This window comes from Colletotrichum lupini, chromosome 5 (genome assembly GCF_023278565.1).
Source record: "Colletotrichum lupini chromosome 5, complete sequence".
NCBI lineage: Eukaryota > Fungi > Ascomycota > Sordariomycetes > Glomerellales > Glomerellaceae > Colletotrichum > Colletotrichum lupini.
This window is the reverse complement of record NC_064678.1, coordinates 681992-702744: the sequence shown is the minus strand read 5'-3', so window position 1 is coordinate 702744 and position 20753 is coordinate 681992. Positions and strand designations below refer to the sequence as shown.

Here is a 20753-nt window from a genome sequence, read left to right as displayed (position 1 = left end):
ACCTAGAATCGCATGCCTCTAATTCGGTGTTTGCGAATCCCTTCTGAGAGAAGATGATAACGGGCGGCTTGTTCCACGGGCTTGTTCCTCGGATTCTAAGCAGTCTTTGCCTTGCTTTCTCGTGCTTCTTTACACTAAATAAAGCCCAGCTTGATAACGATCTGAATACTCCTTTGATGAATCTACGAGAGGAGCTCGCCAGCATCTTTCAACACTGATAACCTATACAGAGCCGTCCCCGGCTGGTATGATGTGCTGTATTTCAGGAATAGCTTGTAAGACGTATGGGGGCCATGTAGACGATCCTCAGTTCAGTAGATGAGTAACGGACGCCTTCCTAGCATTTGCGAATATGCTGCTAGTTTTCTTTGCCTCGAATCATGACAGTAAAAGTCAATTCAACCAGTCATGGATTGAAAAAAGGCATATGACGGAAGTTTGGGACTGGCTCTCATGCATTGCTTTTGCTGCTAGACGTTGAACTGAGTGCTCGAATAGTCAATTACACAAAAGCATGATTAAAAAGGCTGACGAAAGACTGGTTAGGAGACACTGACGGATTGTCATTAATTCTTTTAGAATTGTATCCACTCTTCAAAAAATCTAGGGCCTACTCGCTAGCAAAGCTGGGCCAAAGCCCAGCTCCCTGACACAGAGTTTGGCTGATGGCTGTCTGTCACAGCTGTGTAAGTGAAGCCCTGGTGACACCGAGGGCCATGGCGTCTGGTTGGGTTGCCAAGGTCAGCATCAGTTCCTACTTCTCCATATGTACAGATCTTCGCGATGGATACGACTTTCTTTGTATGCAGCAAGCTGTTCATCTGCTTTGACTACCTTGGGTACTCGGAACTCGAGAAATATTGAATGAGAATCGTTGGTGTAACCAGACGGTAAAAGTGACAGGTCCGGTGCTGCTTACCTTGCCTTACCTAAGCTTCGAGGTACGTCTTGTGCTCTTGCACCGTTCCCAACCCCGCCTTCTCCCGCACCTCAGCTCCTCCAGCGGGCCACACAGCTCCCTGGAGGCTGACGGCCCTGACAATCCGAGGGCGCTAAGGTGCTGTAGTGGGCTTGCACGGACCCTTCCAGCATCATCTGTCGCTGAAGGGGGGAGGGGCACGTCCACCGGCTCTCCTTCTCCTCTCAGACGAGGCAAGCTGCGACTGAAAGTTGGGTTCCGACACCGAACGGTCTTTTGCCAGCATCACCACCACCAACGCCAACACAACCTTGCCTCGCTTTCTTCCCGAGAAACACCAAGTAACGACGCATCACCGACTTGAATCACACAGCTCGAAACTTAACTACGTTACATACTCTATAAATAACACGTCTCGGATCTTCAGCACCACCTACCCTACTGCTAAGGAATACACATCGACAACCCCCATCGAATCCGCAACGCATCTGCAACATGTCCACCCCCAAGGAGCGACGCATCACCAAGGAGTTGCATGACATTCGCAATGACAAGGACAACTCTGGAGTATTTGCTCAGCCGCTCGACGAGGCCAACTTGCTGCATCTGAAGGGCTCCTTTCCCGCACCTCCCGATACACCATACGCCGGCGGCTTGTATGAAGTCGACATTAAGATTCCCGACAGCTACCCCTTCAAATCTCCCACCATTAAGTTCATCACCAAGATCTGGCATCCTAATGTCAGCAGTCAAACCGTGAGTCTTTCTCCCATCGCCTCGTTGTGGTTGTTTCGCCATCCTTCACAACATATATGCCCTCCAAGACCACTAGCACCAGAGATGCTAACTGGAATAGGGAGCCATATGTCTCGACACACTGGGCAGTGGTTGGTCCCCCGTGCAGACGATAAAGACGGCGCTGCTTTCCCTCCGCATGCTGCTCGAGTTCCCGAATCCCAAGGATCCCCAAGACGCAGAGGTGGCCAAGATGATGCTGGAGAACCCCGAGGGGTTTGCGAAAAAGGCACACGAGTGGGCCGTTAAGCACGCTGGTGCACCGTCAAAGGATTTTGACACAACAAAGTACAAGCAAGTTGCTTCCGAAGTAAAGCAAGATGACGCAAACAGGTGTGTTTTCAAGAGTCGGCTGCACGCTGGACGAGTCTACAGCACAGGAAATTTGCATACAGAAACAAGGCTGACAGGTTTTTAGGTATGCCGGCTACAATAAGGATCTTATTGACCGCTTTGTCGGCATGGGATTCGAGCTCGATGCTGTCGTCGAGGCCTTCACCTTTATTGGAATCGACCGCAATGGTGGCATGGACTATGAGCTGGAGGAGGCGTACCTTGGCGACATCACCGCCCACCTCCTCGGTGAGCAATGATTCGACTATCCGAAGAAAGGTCGCTCGACGGAACGGTCGATCGAGGTCGACGGCCACCCGGCTATCACCTCATTCGCTCCGAGGCGATAGGAGTACAAAGTCACGAACACGGTAAATCATGAGACGACAGGCAGCATTGCATCGAGTATGGAGTTGGTCTACTTCTAGAGTTGGGCATCAGTGGAATTCTGGCTTTCGTGGCGAGTGGTTCGTTGGCGATGCGGTATAGGGAACTCGGAGCAATCCTGGCTTGAAAAGCTCAGGATGCCGCCTTCGAGAACTCACTGCTTGCGCGCTCGTATGGACCATTTTGCTTTGACGGCAACGTGTCGCATGTCTGGTATCCAGGCGGGAATAAGGACGGTTGGTTTGAACGGGGCACGGAGTATTTGCCTGCCTGAGCGTTTGGCTCTAGCAGTTCCGCATCGCGGACTTTTGGCGTTTTGGGCACGCGGGACGTTTTTGGTTTCTTCTACTCTTCTTCCATCACTGCTTTCCAGCAGCTTTCTAGCAAAGAGTGTTTTCTGTAAGATACACAGGTAGCCCTAGCTTATGTATGCTTGTTCGCATACCAAGGTCGCATTGGCTTCTTTAGTAAGTAGATTGGCGACTCAAAATCCACATCATCCAACATGAAAGCCGCATCCTTTCCTCCGGATACTGGTCCCCAGTTTTTTTGGGCCGAAGCCGCTTTCCCCTCGGGGTTCGGGGACGGGACCCTTGTTGGTTTTACTCGGGGGTTGTATGTTGTATGGGGAGTCGTACGACGGCAAGGGCCCTACATGCCGAGATGGCGCGAAGCGCAACGAATGAGGTCAGAGAAATGAGATAGCGGGTAGCATTGCATATATCTCGCGGGAATAAAAATGTTTATAAAGCTTGGGGAATTGGAGATACAAAACTGGAGATGGAGAGGGATGGGAGAGAGGATCCGCAATGTTTCTCACTTCGTGAAGTCTCGAGGAACTTGTTCAAACTTTCCCATTTCTTCCACTTTCCTTCATATGCTTGCCCTATTGTTCCTTGCCCAACCTCCAGTCTATATCAAGTTATTTGGGGCAACATGTTCAAACACACACACGCACACGCATTTAGCGCAACCCGCGCGATGCAAACGGGGTAGCGCCGTCCGTTATCCTCCGCAACGACACGAAGGGACCATCCCGGTGACTACGCTCTCAACACAAAAATCTCTTCTTTAACATGTTACACACACAGCTGAAGCTTTCCCCTTCAACGTCTGGAAGATATGATGTGGTTCAGGTTTTTTTTTACAAGAGGTCGCGGCGGACGAACTCGTCGTAGAGGGCCTTGCCGAGGCCGGCGGGGGAGGGCTCGACAATGACACCGGCGGACTTGAGCGCGGAGATCTTGGAGTCGGCACCGCCCTTGCCGCCAGAGACGATGGCACCGGCGTGACCCATGCGGCGGCCGGGGGGCGCGGAGATACCGGCGATGAAGGAGACAACGGGCTTGCCGCCGTTGACGGTGTTGTTGGCGCGGAGGAAGTCAGCGGCGTCCTCCTCGGCGGAACCACCAATCTCGCCAATCATGATGATGCCGTCCGTCTCCTCGTCCTTGAGGAAGACGTTGAGGCAGTCGATGAAGTTGGTGCCGCTGAAGGGGTCACCGCCGATACCGACGACGAGGGACTGGCCGAGACCGGCCTGGGTGGTCTGGTTGACGGCCTCGTAGGTGAGGGTACCGGAACGGGAGACGATACCGATGCGGCCGCGCTTGTGGATGAAGCCGGGCATGATGCCGATCTTGCACTGGCCGGGGGCGATGATACCGGGGCAGTTGGGGCCGACGAGGCGGGTCTTGGATTGCGTCTTCAGCATGTTGGTGATGCGGACCATGTCTGGGGGATGGTGAGTATTCGAGCTGCGAGATTGCTTCAAGGTTCAAGCCACTCTAAAGCTTCACTTCAGAGCTTTGAAGCTTTAGAGGAACTTGGAGAGGGCAAAGGGGAGCATACCATGCTGGGGGATACCCTCAGTAATGCAGACGACGAGGGGGATCTCAGCGGCAATGGCCTCCTCGATACCGGCGGCGGCCAGAGGGGGGCTGTTTGAATTCTAGGTCAACATCCTATTCTCCCAGGGATTTTCTTTACGATATTGTATAGTTAACGTACGGGACGAAGATGGCAGTGGCATCGGCGCCAGTCTCCTTGACGGCTTCGCTGACGTTGCCGAAGACGGGGAGACCGAGGTGCTCCTGGCCAGCCTTCTTGGGGTTCGTTCCACCGACGACCTTGGTGCCTGTACATGTCCATTGATATCAGCCTCGGAGTGTTTCCAAAGTAAGGTTTTTGCGATGCGCGAGAGAGAGATATGGGTCGCGCAATTGCTTCGGAGTTATTATCGCGTACCGTAGTCGATGGCCTGTTGCGCGTGGAAGCTGTGTCGCAAATTGTCGTTAGCTGAGACTAATCTTCTTTCATGCCTATCAATCTGCGCAGGCGCGGACAAAGTAAATATCGCCAGATATGCCTCTCCCCAAAACACCTCAATAGGGGTGGGAAAACATGTGCTACTGAGGTAGTCGGCCCCTCGGGCATCGGAGGAAGATAACACCACTTACGTTCCCTGCTTGCCAGTGAAGCCCTGGAAAAGCACCTTGGTCTCGGAGTTGATGCGCAGGTTGTCGATGGTCTTGGTGTAAGGGCCAGCTGCCGAGGCGCTGTATGCACGCTTCGCGGCTTGGTTCAGGAGCTTGCCTGCCGGCCGCATCTGTCTCAGGGACTGCATCTTGGGCGATGTGTGTGTATGTGTGTGTTAAAATACGTAGAACAGCGCAGCTTCGAAAGAACCGCGGCGCCAATTAAGGAGAGGAAGTAATGGAATTCGGAGGAGGATCTCGTTGGTGAGAGAGGATGGCAGATGGCGGCTATCGTGGGGGAAGGGAAAAAGAGAAGATAGCTGTGGCTGCAATGCAAATTCACGTCACTTTCCGAAAGAAGGGTCAAACTCGCAGTAGGGGAAGGCCAGCAGCAAAACTTGAACCGAGCTCTTTCGCTTCTTTTGCGAGACAACCGGGTCTGCAGCAGGCGAGCCACGACTCCACGAGGCAAGCACGGGACCCGAACGCCCGGGAAAACCCGTGGCCCATTTCGGCGGTTCGGTGAAGGAGATGATCCGACCGGACCAATGAAGGCCGCGGCAATCAGCACGGCTCCAAGATGGGAACATTGGGAAGGCACCAAAGGGCACCCTGCCAGCTGTGCCTGCCAAACCCCTCCTGCATTGAACGGTACGTGCGGTACGTACCGACTTCAACATCCAGATTTGACGTGTGGCGTCTCCAAATGCGTGAAGCTGTGGCTGATCTACCCCACCATCCAGCAACTTGCATTTGACGGGTTCCTCCAAAATTTCAAAGAGATCGGGCAGTCAACTCTCCAACCCCTAACGACACTCCGACTTCATGACTCTGACGACTTGACGCTACGGGGGCGAAATCACGGCAAACACGCGACTGACCTCGACTTGAAAATATCCCGCCGTAATAAGACGAACGACCAAAGAGACGAGCGCCCACCAAACTCGAACTACCCACATACCCCTCAGGATGGCGACCACCACCGTCACCGTCACCAAGGGGCGGTCCAAGAACGATAACCTCCCACCAGAGAACGAGCGCTTCCTACGATGCTGCGCAGATGTCGCCAACGCCCTTATCGAAGACCACGAGGCTATCAGGGACCCCAAGAACCCGCCAAAGGACCTCAACCTCAATTCTTTACGCAACAAGTTTTCGAGAAAGCACAAGCTCGCCAATATCCCGCCTCTGACAGCCATTATTGCTGCGATCCCTGAGCATTACAAGAAATACATCTTGCCGAAGCTCATCGCAAAGCCAATCCGTATGCCGTCTCCCTGATTCTCCGCACAAACGGACGCATGCTTACTAGATCGGCTAGGAACATCATCGGGTATCGCTGTAGTGGCCGTAATGTGCAAGCCTCACAGATGTCCGCACATTGCTTACACGGGTAACATTTGCGTATACTGCCCCGGCGGTCCAGACTCCGATTTCGAATACAGCACACAATCCTACACCGGATACGAACCCACATCGATGCGAGCGATTCGCGCACGTTACGATCCTTTTGAGCAGGCCCGCGGACGTGTTGACCAGCTCAAGTCTCTTGGTCACTCAGTCGACAAGGTGGAGTACATCATCATGGGTGGCACATTCATGTCACTGCCGGTACCGTACAGGGAGGACTTTATCGCCCAATTACATAATGCGCTCAGCGGATATCAGACATCGAACGTGGACGAGGCAGTGGAGGCTAGTGAGATGAGCAACATCAAGTGCGTTGGTATCACAATCGAGACGAGACCGGATTACTGTTGGCAGCCGCATCTGACGGATATGTTGCGTTATGGCTGCACGAGGTTGGAGATTGGAGTCCAGTCGCTATACGAAGACGTCGCAAGAGACACAAATCGTGGTCACACCGTTGCCGCCGTCGCCGAGACGTTCTGCCTGGCCAAGGACGCTGGTTTCAAGGTGGTCAGTCACATGATGCCTGATTTGCCTAACGTGGGCATGGAGAGAGATCTGGACCAGTTCCGGGAGTACTTTGAGAGCCCTGCGTTCCGTACGGACGGTCTAAAAATTTACCCGACTCTCGTCATCAGAGGCACTGGCCTCTACGAGCTGTGGCGCACAGGCCGATACCAGAATTACACCCCCAACGGCTTGATCGATCTGGTTGCGCGAATTCTGGCGCTTATCCCGCCATGGACACGTATTTACCGAGTCCAGAGAGATATCCCCATGCCTTTGGTCACGTCTGGTGTGGAGAATGGCAACTTGCGTGAACTGGCACTGGCAAGAATGAAGGATTTCGGCACAACATGTCGAGATGTGCGGACGCGCGAGGTCGGTGTCAACGAGGTCAAAAACAAGATTAGGCCGAACCAGATCGAGCTAGTGCGACGAGACTACACAGCCAACGGCGGATGGGAAACGTTCCTTGCATACGAGGACCCGAAGCAGGACATTCTCGTTGCCCTGTTGCGTCTACGAAAGTGCACCGAAAAGTACACGTACCGAGAGGAGCTCGTTGGACAGCCAACGAGTCTGGTCAGAGAATTGCACGTTTACGGTACCGCGGTGCCGGTACACGCCAGAGACCCGAAGAAGTTCCAGCACCAGGGTTTCGGCACGCTCCTGATGGAGGAGGCAGAGAGAATTGCAAGGGACGAGCATGGCAGCGAAAAGATTAGTGTTATTTCTGGAGTAGGTGTGAGAAGCTATTACGCTAAGCTCGGGTACTGGCTCGATGGGCCGTACATGAGCAAGTGGCTTGATGGGCGGCCTGGGCCCGATGAGGCTACATGAAGTAAGGAATGAGACGTTCACTGATGGCGGATTAATTCGCCCCGTGGCTTCTTCAAAGCCTCGAGCTCCGACGACGTCAGGCTTTGCTTTGCGCGCCCGGCACCAGGCACAGACTCAGCCTTGTCCTAGGTCTTTCGAGAGGCGCATTCACAACGACCGTCTTCTCAAGCTACATTCTTGATGCCTTGATTCATGTTGAAGGCTCAGAATGGATGCAGGGTAGGGTGTGGGCTACCGTGCGCCGCAGGTGTGAGGTAGAGGATGGGAACTGAGTGAAGCCTCGGGTGCTTCACTTCCCAGCTGCAGCGTCAAGCTTCTCCTCAAATGCGAGAAGGCACTCAAGCACGCCAGGACCTCCGTTGGTCTCGAGGGCAGACCATTGGTCCTTGGTCATGCGCTTCAGGACGTAGTTAGATACCGTAGAGTGATCGCGCTGATCGGGCCGCCCAATGCCAACTGCTATCCTCGCCCATTTTGACTCTGGGTAATCTGCCTCGCGGAGACAGTTGTTGACGCTCTTGATACCATTGTGGCCTCTGTGACTGCTCTTCCACTTTCTTGTTTTGACGAAGCCCAGGTCCTCTTCCAGATCGTCGTGGACAAGGATGAGACTTAGGTCTGCTGGGTTCCGGGTGCCGAGGGTTTCCTTCCATGCTTTTGCCAACCATTTCCCGGTTACATTCATGACGGAGGGGCTCTGGATCATTGCGTATTTGGGCCCGATTGAGGCCAGGCAGGAGCTGCCACCGAAGCGGCCTCTATGGAAGGCGGGTTGAGAGGGACCCAGGAGTTTTTGTAGAGAGTTGAGAGCATGGTGACCAGCGGAGTGAAGGGTGTTGTAGTGTGGTTCTGGATTTCCCAGGCTGATGAGTAGAAAACGAGGTGCGCTCATTTTTATTTCTTTTCTTTGGTGCTGTCTGTAATGTAATGAGATAAATGAATTAAGAGAGAGTGGTGGTGTTGAGATTTATCATGAGAGGCTATGAAAACCAGGGACTTGTAACATTATTAAAGGCTGGACTGAACATATATATCTTCGTCAGCATAAAGAATTTGAGGCCATTCTCCTGGTCTAACAAGGTGTGCATAAAAAGTCGTATTAGCAGCTTGTGTTTGCACAAGAAAGCTTCTGGGCCAAATTGGCCTCATGCACGGCTGCACAAATATCTCCTTACCTAATCACCAACGCTGAGTCACCGGGGAGTGAACAATCGGAAAACGGCACTTGCGCCCACCGCCTTGGCTCTAGCTGCCTTAGGTAAGCACCGCAATACAGGCCTACAGGGCTGAGCCACAGAGCTACCCGGCGCTAAGAGGAGCTAGTACCAACAAGGCCGTGGCGCAGCTCCAAAGCCTCTGTTTGCTGACGTCGGTTTCCGTTTCTGGGCGCTGCCCAGGTGCAGTTGGGTCTCCCCAGCATGTTCAGGTGCTGTGCTCCAGGTGCATTGAGTGATTCGTCCGCGCAATCAAAACCGCATTTCCTTTCTCCCCCTCCACCAGCCAGTGCACCACCCCCCCCATCAATTCAACTCGGGACGACGAAACGGCCTTCCTACGAACAACGATACCTGCCGAAACCACCGAGTGATCAGTTCACATACACTACCCACTCGAGCATTCTAGTGCCTTTGAATTCTTATTCCGAACCTTAGCACCGAGTACTAAGAGGAAACACACAGCAAGACAGCCAAGATGTCGTGGGCAGGTACGACTTGAGAGTCTCGGACCCTCCTCGGGCGCAACCTGAGCAAAAGGAAATGGAGGACACCAACAACGAAGGATCTGAACTGATGGTATTTGGCTACAGGATTCAAGAAAAATGTCAACCGCGCGACGACGCAGGTGATGATGAAGACGGGTGAGCCCTCTCTGCCCAACTTACAGTCATGAAATACGAAGAGGTTCTGATCTTGGCAGGCCATGTGGAGAAGACCAACGACCGCGACTACGAGGTGGAAGAGAGGTGGGCTACACCCTATCCCCAAGGCCGAGACGCCCGACGGAACGAAACACAATACTGAGACTTCTTTTGGCAGACGATTCAGAACCATGGAGACGGCTTCCTTGCGGTTGCAGAAGGAGGCAAAGGGTTACTTGGATTCATTGCGAGGTGGGTTTGGCGGTCTACGACTATGCACCTCCCTTTGCCAAGGATGACTGTGGGCTAACTTTGTGCAACAGCCATGACTGCTTCCCAAATGCGCATTGCCGAGACGATAGACGCCTTTTACGGAGACTCTGGCGCGAAGGACGGCGTGAGCAGAAGTTACAAGCAGGCAGTGGAGGACCTTGATGCCGAGACCATTAAGGCGCTGGATGGTCCTTACCAGTATGATCACTGGCGACGACTCGGGTATCAGCATAATGGCTAATATGTCGTTTAGGCAAACCGTTCTCGAGCCCATCTCACGCTTCTGCGCTTATTTCCCAGACGTAAACGAATGTCGGTATAACCCAGGCTGCACTCCTATGTCATTTTGCTGACCCTTCCCAGGCATCAAGAAGCGCGGCCACAAGCTCCTCGACTACGATGCGCTACGTGCCAAGGTCAAGAAGCTCGTCGAGAAGCCCGACAAGGACGTGACCAAGCTGCCCCGCGCCGAGAAGGAGATGGAAATGGCAAAGGCCGCCTACGAGCAGCTCAACGAGCAGCTGTCGTCAGAACTTCCCCAGCTCATCGACCTCCGCGTGCCGTATCTCGACCCCACCTTCGAGGCCCTCGTCAAGATCCAGCTACGCTTCTGCGCTGAGGCGTACAGTCGTATGGCGCAGGTGCAGCAGTATTTGGACGCGGATACGAGAGAACAGTATGCGCAGGGCCAGCTGGATCAGCGTGTCGAGCAAGTGCTGCAGGAGATTCGCGAGCTCAGCATCAGTGGCACCGTATGAGCGAGACCCTCGTATCTTTTGTTTACTTTCCGCGTCTTAGTCTGGGCGATGGGTTTCACTCAAGAGTCTGCTGGTAATGGTAGGGGAGTTTTTTTACGCGAGCATGGTCTAGGAAGGGTCAAGGCTTTTGGGGATTGTAATAGAGAAAAAGAAACGCAGCCCCCTAGACTTTGCGAGTCACGACTGGAGGGACTTTGGCAGAATTGCCGAGTCCCATGACGACTTTGCATTCATGTATGAAAAATGACTTTTTTCTTTCTCTCTTAATCAAGGGTATCATTGGTTCAACCGTTACGCTCTCCGGAGCGTTCCCCTTTCCTCCCAAGGACATGTATCGTGCAGTTCGTTCCTCTCCACGCTGTTCTGTCTTCAGCCCCAGCTTCAACACTAACACCAACTTCAACTTCAACTTCAACGTCTCTGAAGGTTCTTCATCTCAGTTCCAAGCAGGCAAATCTTTGCCATTCCCCACACATCAGACGCCTCCGCAATACCCCATCCCCTCACCGAAGACTCTCGCGCCTTGATCCCCGCAGCATAAACCGCGGGCTCCTAACCCTGGAGGCCATTCTGCGCGCCAAACAGGTCGCTCAAGCTCAGCTTCCGGCCAATGGCCTGCATCGCGGGGCCCAGCTCCTCTTCGCCGCCTGGCCCACCGGGGCCGCCGAAACCAGCCACGGCGTTCTGCTCCTGGGCGAGGCGGACGTGTTTCAGCGTCTCGGAGATGAGGGCGGCGTTCATAACGCGCGTGTCCTCCTTGTCTGCGTGGATCCAGATGCCCATAACTTTGTTGGTTCCTTCTGCCGCCTCCTCGCTGGTTCCGCGTAGGCGAAAGATGTAGATCTCGTCCATGACTTCAAAGTCGTCTACCTCGCTCAGGTCGAGAATCACATTCTCCAGGCCGCGACGGTTCAACACAAAGATGCATGCTCTCGGATTTGGTGCCGCGCCGGGGACGGGGTCCTGCATGCACAGGAAATAGGTCCCCTCGATGCCCGTCTTGTCCCAGCCCGGGAGGGTGGGATTGAAGGTGTAGACAACGGCGTTGGCGGCGATGGAGAGGGTTGAGTTTATGGAGGGGAGGTAACGGCGGAGGACGGAGAGGTTGAGGTCCGTGTTTGTGCGGTTGAGGAGGGCTGGGTTCGGGTCCGGGACGGGGTGGGAGTCGATGTAGTGCGCCGCGTCGGATTCGTAGTCGGATTGGACGGGGCGGGGACCGGAGATTGGGTTTCCTTGGGAGGAGTGGCGGGCGTGGCCGCCGCCGCGTCGACGGGGGGTTGATCGGGACATTATGGTGGTGTTGGTGTTGGTGATGTGTGTGTGTGTGTTTGTGTGTTTGTGGTGTTGCTGTAGCAATGGGAGCCCAGGGTCGGGTGGGTGTTTGTGTGTGGATCGTAAAGTCGATTAGCAAGTCCTTGGGGCCGGCGAGTGTTGTCGGAAAGAAAGTGAGAAGGTATCGTGTAGTTGGAGGTTGTGGTGTTGGCAACTTGTAAGGTGTAAGGTGAGCAAGGTGAAGCTTGGTTGCTTCGGAAGAGGTGCGGATGAGGTCAGTGTGCGAGGTGGATCTCCCCCGTCTCCAGGCCGTAGGTGCCTTATCGGCTTATCGACATCTTATCGCGATAAAGCACGCGAGTCTACCCCGCCAATCCCAGCGCTGTGGCAGTGCAGAAATGCAGAGGGGTCCCCTAGCAAACCCCCTGTCATTCCAGCGCAGCGCTGTCAGTGACTGTGAGGTGCGACCCCCCGGGAAAAGATGCACGTCACCGGTCCTGCGACCCAGAAACGAGGCGTCCAACGACGGGAATCTGTGGATGAGAGATCCCGGCGATAATCTTCCCTTCCCCAGTCTCTTTCCCTCTCCCTTTCTCTACTCCATATACCTGGTAGCGGGATACTTCTGTAACATCTTATTGAACAAACGCCTTTAACGACTTCAAGACTGTTCAGATTCTTGTTCATCTTCTTCCCCTCCAGCCTCCTCTCTGCTCCGGCTCGTCCGTACATTTCTAGGGCATCCAAGTTTCATCCAACATCCAGGCCATCCCGCTGACTACTACTTCGGCCCCCTCTCGCGCCTGGTCGACTCCTGCGCATAACTGAAGCCATCCTGGTCCGTGACCTCACTTACGACGACTCGTAGCCACGCCTAGAATACGAACATCATGCGCCGGGCCACGCCGGACTGATCGACGACCAACAACAAACACACCAAAGCAGAGGACCCTGGACCGGCCTCTTGTCTCACCCCTCTTAGCCGCCGCCGACGCCGCCGCCAGCGCCGTCCCCCGACCCCGTCAAATAATACCCCCTTAGACCCCTAGAGCTCCCTTTCTCTGGGACCTCTCGAAACTACCACTCCTGCACGCTCCCTCGCTCGCTTGCATCTCAGCAGCAACCAGCGCATGGCTTCGGCTCCCGCGATGGCGCCCCCCTCCGAGACCATCCCCTCCACGACCTCAGACCCCGTCGACCTCTCGTCCACGCCGCAGTCCCTTGCCCGTGCCGTCTACGCTCGTCGGGCAGAGTACGTACGGCCACACCGGATCCGGGTCAAGATTGGAACATGGAACGTGGCTGCGTGTCCTGGCACCGACAAGGACCTGGCGAGCTGGTTCGTTGACGGATATGGCCTTGACACAACACTCTCGAGGCTCAACGTTGCCGATCACGATACGGTAGAGACGGATCCTCCGCCAGCCGCCAAGGACGGAACCAAGGAACCGGCCAAGGATGCGACTGAAGAGCAAGATCCGAATGCCTCGGTACACTTGGTCGGAGGCGACAAGGTCGGACTGTACGTCTTGGGCTTGCAGGAGATTGTCGACCTGAATATGGCAAGGGACTACATGAACCGCATGGCATCCGATCAAGGACCTATGAAGAAGTGGAAAGAAGCCCTGGAAGAAGCCATGCCGGATGGATACGAGCTCGTTGCCGCAGAGCAAATGTCTGGTCTGTTGCTGCTGGCCTATGCTTCCCCTGAGGTAGCACCCACAGTCAGCAACGTGAGCACAGTCTCTGTCGGAACGGGCCTCTTTGGATACTTGGGGAACAAGGGAGCTGTAACTACGCGACTACTGCTCGGGGAGACAACCCGCATGGTCTTTGTCAACTGCCACCTGGCTAGCGGCGCAGAGCAGACATACCTGGACCGGAGATTGTGGGACGTCGGGCAGATTTTGACAAGGACGCAGTTTGACCCGATCAATCTGGCAGGAGAAAATGAAGCCGAGCCGGAGAAGATTGGCGACGAGGACTTTGCCTTCTGGGTGGGTGACTTGAATTTCCGTGTGGATGGACTGCCCGGTAATGATATCCGGCGCCTGCTTCAACTACACACCCGTGGCGAGTACGACTTGGACAAAAGGGGGCGCAAAGTTATCGCCGGCGAGGAGGTTCTAGTGGTCAAGAGCGCAAAGAAGAGTGACTACACGGATGACGACACCTCAACGATCGAAACGACTCTATCATCAGAGGCTAGTTTTGATGATTCCTCAAGCTCCCTGCCAGATCCCGACGACTTTTTGCCTGACCCAAGTGACGATCCTGCGTCGTTGCAAGCAACCCTGGACTCTCTTCTGCCGCATGACCAGCTAAGGAGGATAATCAAGGAGAGGAAGGCCTTCCACGACGGCTGGCGCGAAGGACAAATCACTTTCCTGCCCTCGTACAAATACGACGTCGGGACTATTAGTCTCTTTGACTCGAGCGAGAAACAAAGAGCCCCGAGTTGGTGCGATCGTATTTTGTACAGAACAAGAAAGGACAGGGAGGAATATGAGCAAAGGGTCAAGGAGGCCGAGGAGGCAAAGAAGAAGGACGAGGAGATGACGGCGCGGGGTATCGACCATGCGACCGATGACGACGACGTCCTGTTCAGCTACGACCCGGATGCGGACGGCGAGGAGGTGCCTACGGGCGAAGCTGGCCTCGACTACGACGAATATGAAGAAGATGATAACGAACCAGAGGAAGTTGTCACCAAGGAAGGATTCACGGACAGAATACAGCTCGATATCTACACTTCACACCAGCGGATCATTTCCTCAGACCACAAGCCTATCATCTCCATCTTCACGCTCGACTACGACGCCGTGGTGCCGGATCTCAAGGCTAAAGTCCATGCCGAAGTTGCAAAGGAGCTGGATCGTGCCGAGAACGAGGGACGGCCTCTCGTCACCGTCATCCTTGACAACCCAGACATGCAAGCCAAGGGTGAGGATGGGGTGGACCTTGGTGAAGCCGTCGACTTTGGAGATGTTGCCTACCGCTGCAAACATACGGCAACGTTGACAATTGCAAACACTGGACGAGTGCCGGCCAAGTTTGCTTTTGTTGAGAAACCCACGATTGAGGAGGATTCCGAGGCTTCGAGCCCACCAGCCTGGCTAAGATCATCATTCAAACGCACAGCCGCTGACGAAAGCGCAGAGGAGTCGCCAGATCTGGGCGACGAGGTCACCTTGGAACCCGGCGAGACGGTCAGTGGTGTTTTGGAGATATACGTTAGCGACATTTCCCATGTCCGAGCCCTCAACGACGGCCGGTCAACTCTTGAGGACATCTTGGTTCTGCGTGTTGAAGACGGCAGAGACCATTTCATTCCAGTCCGCGCCTCGTGGCTTCCGACGTGTTTCGGACGCTCGATAGACGAGCTCATCCGTATTCCCGACGGAGGCATTCGGGCTTTCATGAAGTCGAGAGATGGCAAGAGCTCCGGTTCCATCCCATACGATCTCGACGTCCGCTGCGCTGCTCCTAAGGAGCTCTTCAAGCTTACAGAAGCTGTCGAGGTGATGATGCTCCGCGCCATCGCGGAAGCAAACATGATTGAGGAACATGTCATCCCGGCTGACAAGCCCGGCTGGCCCTTTGACGAGACCGCATGGCTGTTCAAAGATAAAGACTCCCGTGACAGCCAGATTATCGCTTTAATCGAGGCACTGGACAATGACCAACCCCTTGTCGAAGCGCTTCCCGTTGAAGTCCCATCACTATACCGCCTCGAAGTACTCGCCGAGGTCCTGCTTCTCTTCCTTAGCGGCCTGACTGACGGCATCATCACCGCAGCCCTCTGGGCCAAGATCGAAGTTGCCATCCCTCACCTGGGAGCGGCCGCAGCACGGTCACCACCCGAAGTCGAAGACGATAAGACTGCGGTGTTGGACATCCTCGCCACGGCGCCCAATCACAATATCGCCTTTGTCTTCCTCACGGCGACGCTGTCCAAAGTGGTCGCGGAGATGGCTCCCATCTCGCGGTCAGAGGTCGAGGCGCTGACCATGCAGAAGCCCAACAGGCGGAGTCTCAGCTTTAGACGGCTTACGGGCGGCAACGCGGCGGCTGAGGCTGCGTTGGCGAGGCGGCGTCTTCGAGAGAGGAGGGTCGGTGAGGTGTTTGGCAAGGCTGTGTGCCGGGTGGGGTTGCCTGCCAAAGATAAGGAGAGGAAAGCTGTTGAGGAGAAGATGAGAGGGGCTTTGGAGATCTTTGTGAGGAGGCCGCTTGAGGATGGCTAGACAAAGAGGTGTTGATGGCGTTATTTTACATTTGTGAATGATAGACGTAGAGGAATGATACCTGTTGGCATGCCACCATCTTCTCACCGTGTTTTACATACAAACTACTTTGCAAGGTAAAGCTCTGTTTTGCTCGTACCTACTGGCAACCTCCAACGGAATAGTCCGTAGACGATCGTCAACAGGGATTTATGGTGCTACATAGTCGGACTCTGCGCGGACCCCGCGACTCCACAGTCAACGTAGTCTGCTCCTCATCGCTTAAGCATACGAGTACGATGTACGAACTAAGCGAGCTATCCTTCATATATCTAGTATCGCTCTTCATGATCACAATCCATGAAGCTTAGCCTTCACCAGAACGACAGTTTCCAGACTCAACATGGCCGGTTCACTCATCCTAGCCGGCTTGGCCTTAGCCACCTCAGCCCACGTTGCCGCAAAACCCTGTTCACCAACTTCCTTCTCATTCCCTCAAGTCGCAGACCTCATATATCACTCCACCACCGCCAACCCCTTCACAGACTTCACCCAAAACTCAGGATGGAAACCTGAAGCAGCACTCGTGCCCCCGGAAGGCGTGACGGCGTGCAACGTCACCGTCTCATACACCCGCCCCAATTCGCACTCTGTCGTCACAGTTCACGTCTGGTTGCCTCTCCAGGATGCTTATAATTCCCGCTTCTTGGGCATTGGTGGCGGCGGGTGGTTGGCGGGTGAGATTGGTGACGATGTGATGGCGGGGTATACCGCTTTAGGATACGCTGTTGCTGCTACGAATGGTGGCTATGAACATGATCCATACGGTACAGCAGATTCCTGGCTGTTTAAAGATGGAAAACCGAATCTTGAAGCGTTGGAGAACTTCGCGTATAGGGGGTTGCATGAGATGACGCTCATTGGAAAACACATTGCTTCGGAGTATTACGGCCGGAAACCCAATTTCTCCTACTGGAGCGGGTGTTCTACCGGCGGGAGGCAGGGTCTCGCGATGGCGCAGCGATTTCCGGGGGCCTATGACGGGATTCTCGTCGGGTGTCCAGCAGTCAGTTTTCCCGCGTTGCTGATGGGGATGTTTTGGCCACAGGTCGTGATGAACGAGGTGAGCATGTATCCTTCCGCTTGCGAGATGGAAGCTATACAGAAGGCTGCGGTCGAGGCCTGTGACGAGAAGGATGGAGTCAAGGACGGGGTTATTGCGAGGGATGATCTTTGTTCGTTTGAGCCGAGGGTGGTGCTTAGGAGGGAGATCGAGTGTGAGGGGGTTAAGGGGAGGGTTTCTGAGGGAGCGGTTGTTGTTGCTGAGGCTTTGATGAGGGGGCCTGTTGATGAGGAAGGGGGGAGTTTGTTTCCAGGCTCGACGGCGGGGACTGCTGCGACGGGGTTGATGGCGTTGGCGAATACTGTTTGTGAGGGAGGGAGGTGTCGTGGGCGGCCGTTTACGATTGCTACGGATTGGATTAGGCTGTTGGTGAAGAAGGATGCTGGGTATGATCCGGCGAGTATGACGAGACGGGAGGCTGTCCGGCTATTCAGGGAGACGGTGGAGGAGTTTGGGGATATGATTGGGAGCGATGAACCTGATCTCAGGGGATTCAGGGAGGCTGGGGGGAAGATGATTGCGTGGCATTCTATCAACGATGAAGCTATCACCATCAATGCCATGAGGCGGTATTATGGCAAGGTCCTGGAGGTTGATGGAGGGAGAGAGGAACAAGTTGAGACCGAGGGGTACTTCAGGTTTTTTGAGGTTCCTGGGACTACGCATTGTTCTGCGCCTAGAGGGGCTGGGTTTCCTTTGAGGGCTTTGGATGCTTTGAGGCGGTGGGTTGAGGAGGGGGTCGCGCCGGAGCAGTTGGATGCTGTTGTTATGGGACTGGCTGAAGGTGAGGTGGTGGAGAGCAAGGCTCCTTTCTGTAAGTTCCCTCTGGTCGTGAAGGCGGTTAGAAGTGAGTGGACTTGTGTGGATCGTCAGAAGACCGCGAAGACTGAGGAAAAGAGGGTGAAGGATGAGTTGTGATCTAGATGCCGCGCCGAGAGGATACTTTGTACTGTCATCTGTTACCATCACCTGCAAATCCTAAAGATATGCCCTTGCATTTGCCACATGAGGAAGCTGAACACTTTATGCAACACATCATCTGGCCCTTATTCTTCCTTCTCAGGCTTCTGTCCATAAACAACGTCACTGCGCATAGAGTCAGCAGGCAGCCCAGGTGCTTGAGTATCTCATCTCATGGCGATAACTTACTAATGATACCACGCATGTACCTTGCCCGATTTCAACTCCTCACGAACTTGGGCGCACAGGACCAGTACTTCCTCCTTCGTCCAAGCAAGACCTCCACAGAGCAACTTGAGCGAGAATCCCTCGAGCCCTTCCAGGAGTTGAATCAAGTTACACATCCCAAGGTCCCTGAGATGTGCGTCCTTGGGCCAGGGTCCATTGGGGATCTTGAACGGCACGTGGTGGACGTTGATAAGGTCGGTGTTATCTTGTACCAGGTCTTTGAGCTTGGGACCGATCTGGGCGTCGCGTCCAAATACCTTGCAGGCGTCCATGAAGGTGTCGGCCCAGCGCTGGATGGCGGTGTCCTTGAGCGTGCCGTCGTCGCTTTGGAGCATGAAGCTCCAGTCCTGGAATTCGGCCCAACCGCCAGGATTGAGATTTCTGGACGCGCTGTTAGAAAGGACGGGAAGTCTAGAATCCGGGAACTTACTGAGAGACCCTGTTGACGTAGGTTGGCCAGTCTGCTAGCGAGCCGGACAGGTATCGACTGAAGATGAAGTCGTACTTGTTCTGCCCAACCCACTCGCTCTCGACATCATCGATTTCGAACTTGACATTCGTCGGAACCCTGTTGCGATGGACTCTTAGCGAATCACCATTTTGCCGGTTCTGGCATGTTTAATTCAATGCCTTGGTGCTGGTGGACATACCACTTTGACTGGATGGCACTCAGATCATTGCCGATGATCTAACACACTCTTAGTACTCTTCCCCATACGGGCAGGTCACAGCTGAGGTCAAGTCCACCGTACCTCGGCTCCAGGGAACAGGTCTCCCATCTCGATGGACCCTATAGGTATGAGAACTCAGAAGACGACGGAGAGATTGCAAAGCAGCGCATTGCAACGTACAAATGCCAGTGCCGGTACCAACATCCAGAACGCGATGCAGTTTTGCTTCCTTGATAGGCGCAAGGAATAGTTTATTTCCAATGGTCTTGACCATCAACGTGTGCACCAAATCGAGGCGGTCCATTTCGTCCTACACCCGAATCTTCAGCCCGCGCATCATTTCCAGCGACAAGGAAGGGCCCAGACCTCGTCATTGGGAAAGTTGTACGCTACTTTCCGTTAGCCGTGATGAAGACCAGAGCGTTCGTGGAGCTCTACATAGTGGCCCCAAGGCTCCTGTGACATACCTCCAGCGCGGAAAGCGTGGTACCGACGGCCGTACTCTGTTGGGTAATCCACGACTGAAGACGTGAGCGAGGCTGTGTATGAGGACCTGCGACGGTTAGCTCCTCGTCCCCAAGAGCCCAGAACTTGGAAGGCAGCAGTGAAGCATGCGTACATTTGATCATCAATCGTGGACGCATTGTCCTAGCCGCCCGTAAGACCTGGTCATTAGTTTTCATGATTAATGTTCCAGAGTATCGTGCAGACATACGCTTGCTCCATCATCGACGTCGATCGCTGCAGGCTCGATCGTAACGGCAACGGGCTCAGTGGCCGCAAGGGCTACCGGTGAACCTTGCAATTCGTTCCTTGGGCTCGCCGAAGCGTGCGATGATAAATTTGACATTCTGAATACAGCACCTCCTGTTATTGATGATGAGGAACAACACTTCGGCCAAGAATAGCTTCCAAGAGTGCTCGTTGATGCTGAGAACAGCTGCGAGATATTTGTAGCGAGATTTCCTGGATGAGAAACCCCCGCAGCTTGGCGACTTACCCACCGTCACTTGGAATATAATGGTTGGTTCCTCTTTCCCAAGTTCCAACTGCATACTGTGCGGCGCGTATCAGACCATTGTGCGTCCGTGTTCATCCTTCCTTGCCGGTGATCCCTGCCCGCCCGAGATGTTACGTCTAGAGCCCTTTCGTGTCTTCAGCCCTCTGATAGTGCCGAGTTTGCCTGTAGCCTGCGAGAGTAACAGAGAGAAGCGCTACTAAGCTCTCTTGTTTCAGACCTACTTATTTAAGGCTCACTCTGACCAGACTTGAGAATATTGCTATAGAAGGGCGGTGTTGTAAACTACCGGAAATCGTAATTCTTCATTGGAGAGTTGTATCCTAGCAGATGGCAGGGTTTGTTTGGCGAAGAGCCCACCAATTGGACAATCGGTTGCAGAACCCCTACCTACCTAAGTATGCACGAGTCCCGTGTCCTATGCTCCTCTAGTCGATAATTTCCCTAAAAGTCTACCACACGGCAATCTTCGTTGTAAGTTGTGCATTGCTAAACGCTTTCAACGCCCATCTGGAAGTCCCATTTTGAGCTAACGCTCGTTCTCTCACACCGCGCCCGTGTGACGAAGCATGTCTCGGAACATGTAGGTCACAAACCCGAAGTTGACTATGACGGCAGTGGACTACATGTAGACTTCTGCAAGACTGCAGTGGTGTTTGAAAACAAGCAAAAACGTGTTTGATGACTCTGAAGAAGCGAAAGTA

At 54.2% G+C, this 20753-nt stretch overlaps 8 protein-coding genes across 8 annotated transcripts; 4 read left to right on the top strand and 4 right to left on the bottom strand.

Annotated features, from left to right (window-relative positions):
* Positions 1–783: 783 nt before the first annotated feature.
* On the top strand, positions 784–2429 carry CLUP02_09634 (ubiquitin-conjugating enzyme; the record flags this gene model as incomplete). The annotated part of the gene is made up of 6 exons (XM_049288612.1): positions 784–839; positions 995–1260; positions 1347–1675; positions 1776–2047; positions 2133–2296; positions 2353–2429. The coding sequence occupies 6 exons, from the start codon at positions 784–786 to the stop codon at positions 2427–2429; spliced, it is 1164 nt and encodes a 387-aa protein (XP_049145756.1).
* A 1149-nt stretch (positions 2430–3578) lies between these two features.
* On the bottom strand, positions 3579–5060 carry CLUP02_09633 (succinate-CoA ligase; the record flags this gene model as incomplete). The annotated part of the gene is made up of 5 exons (XM_049288611.1): positions 3579–4168; positions 4286–4374; positions 4445–4571; positions 4682–4710; positions 4894–5060. The coding sequence occupies 5 exons, from the start codon at positions 5058–5060 to the stop codon at positions 3579–3581; spliced, it is 1002 nt and encodes a 333-aa protein (XP_049145755.1).
* An 820-nt stretch (positions 5061–5880) lies between these two features.
* On the top strand, positions 5881–6128 carry CLUP02_09632 (uncharacterized protein; the record flags this gene model as incomplete). Its single annotated transcript, XM_049288610.1, has 2 exons — positions 5881–6062; positions 6107–6128. The coding sequence occupies 2 exons, from the start codon at positions 5881–5883 to the stop codon at positions 6126–6128; spliced, it is 204 nt and encodes a 67-aa protein (XP_049145754.1).
* A 1826-nt stretch (positions 6129–7954) lies between these two features.
* On the bottom strand, positions 7955–8557 carry CLUP02_09631 (peptidyl-tRNA hydrolase; the record flags this gene model as incomplete). Its single annotated transcript, XM_049288609.1, has 1 exon — positions 7955–8557. One exon carries the CDS (start codon positions 8555–8557, stop codon positions 7955–7957), a length of 603 nt encoding a protein of 200 aa, XP_049145753.1.
* Positions 8558–9357: 800 nt separating this feature from the next.
* Positions 9358–10554, top strand: CLUP02_09630 (hob3; the record flags this gene model as incomplete). Its single annotated transcript, XM_049288608.1, has 7 exons — positions 9358–9370; positions 9473–9523; positions 9583–9628; positions 9702–9775; positions 9847–9994; positions 10050–10108; positions 10160–10554. 7 exons carry the CDS (start codon positions 9358–9360, stop codon positions 10552–10554), a joined length of 786 nt encoding a protein of 261 aa, XP_049145752.1.
* Positions 10555–11106: 552 nt separating this feature from the next.
* CLUP02_09629 (Dcp1-like decapping family protein) lies at positions 11107–11844 on the bottom strand (the record flags this gene model as incomplete). The annotated part of the gene is made up of 1 exon (XM_049288607.1): positions 11107–11844. The coding sequence occupies one exon, from the start codon at positions 11842–11844 to the stop codon at positions 11107–11109; it is 738 nt and encodes a 245-aa protein (XP_049145751.1).
* A 251-nt stretch (positions 11845–12095) lies between these two features.
* Positions 12096–18090, top strand: CLUP02_09628 (endonuclease/Exonuclease/phosphatase; the record flags this gene model as incomplete). The annotated part of the gene is made up of 6 exons (XM_049288606.1): positions 12096–12453; positions 12529–12632; positions 12695–12792; positions 12944–16043; positions 16235–16350; positions 16416–18090. 6 exons carry the CDS (start codon positions 12096–12098, stop codon positions 18088–18090), a joined length of 5451 nt encoding a protein of 1816 aa, XP_049145750.1.
* A 128-nt stretch (positions 18091–18218) lies between these two features.
* Positions 18219–19881, bottom strand: CLUP02_09627 (methyltransferase domain-containing protein; the record flags this gene model as incomplete). The annotated part of the gene is made up of 9 exons (XM_049288605.1): positions 18219–18258; positions 18322–18741; positions 18791–18928; positions 19011–19048; positions 19113–19150; positions 19212–19341; positions 19398–19420; positions 19499–19679; positions 19747–19881. The coding sequence occupies 9 exons, from the start codon at positions 19879–19881 to the stop codon at positions 18219–18221; spliced, it is 1143 nt and encodes a 380-aa protein (XP_049145749.1).
* Between the last annotated feature and the right edge of the window lie 872 nt (positions 19882–20753).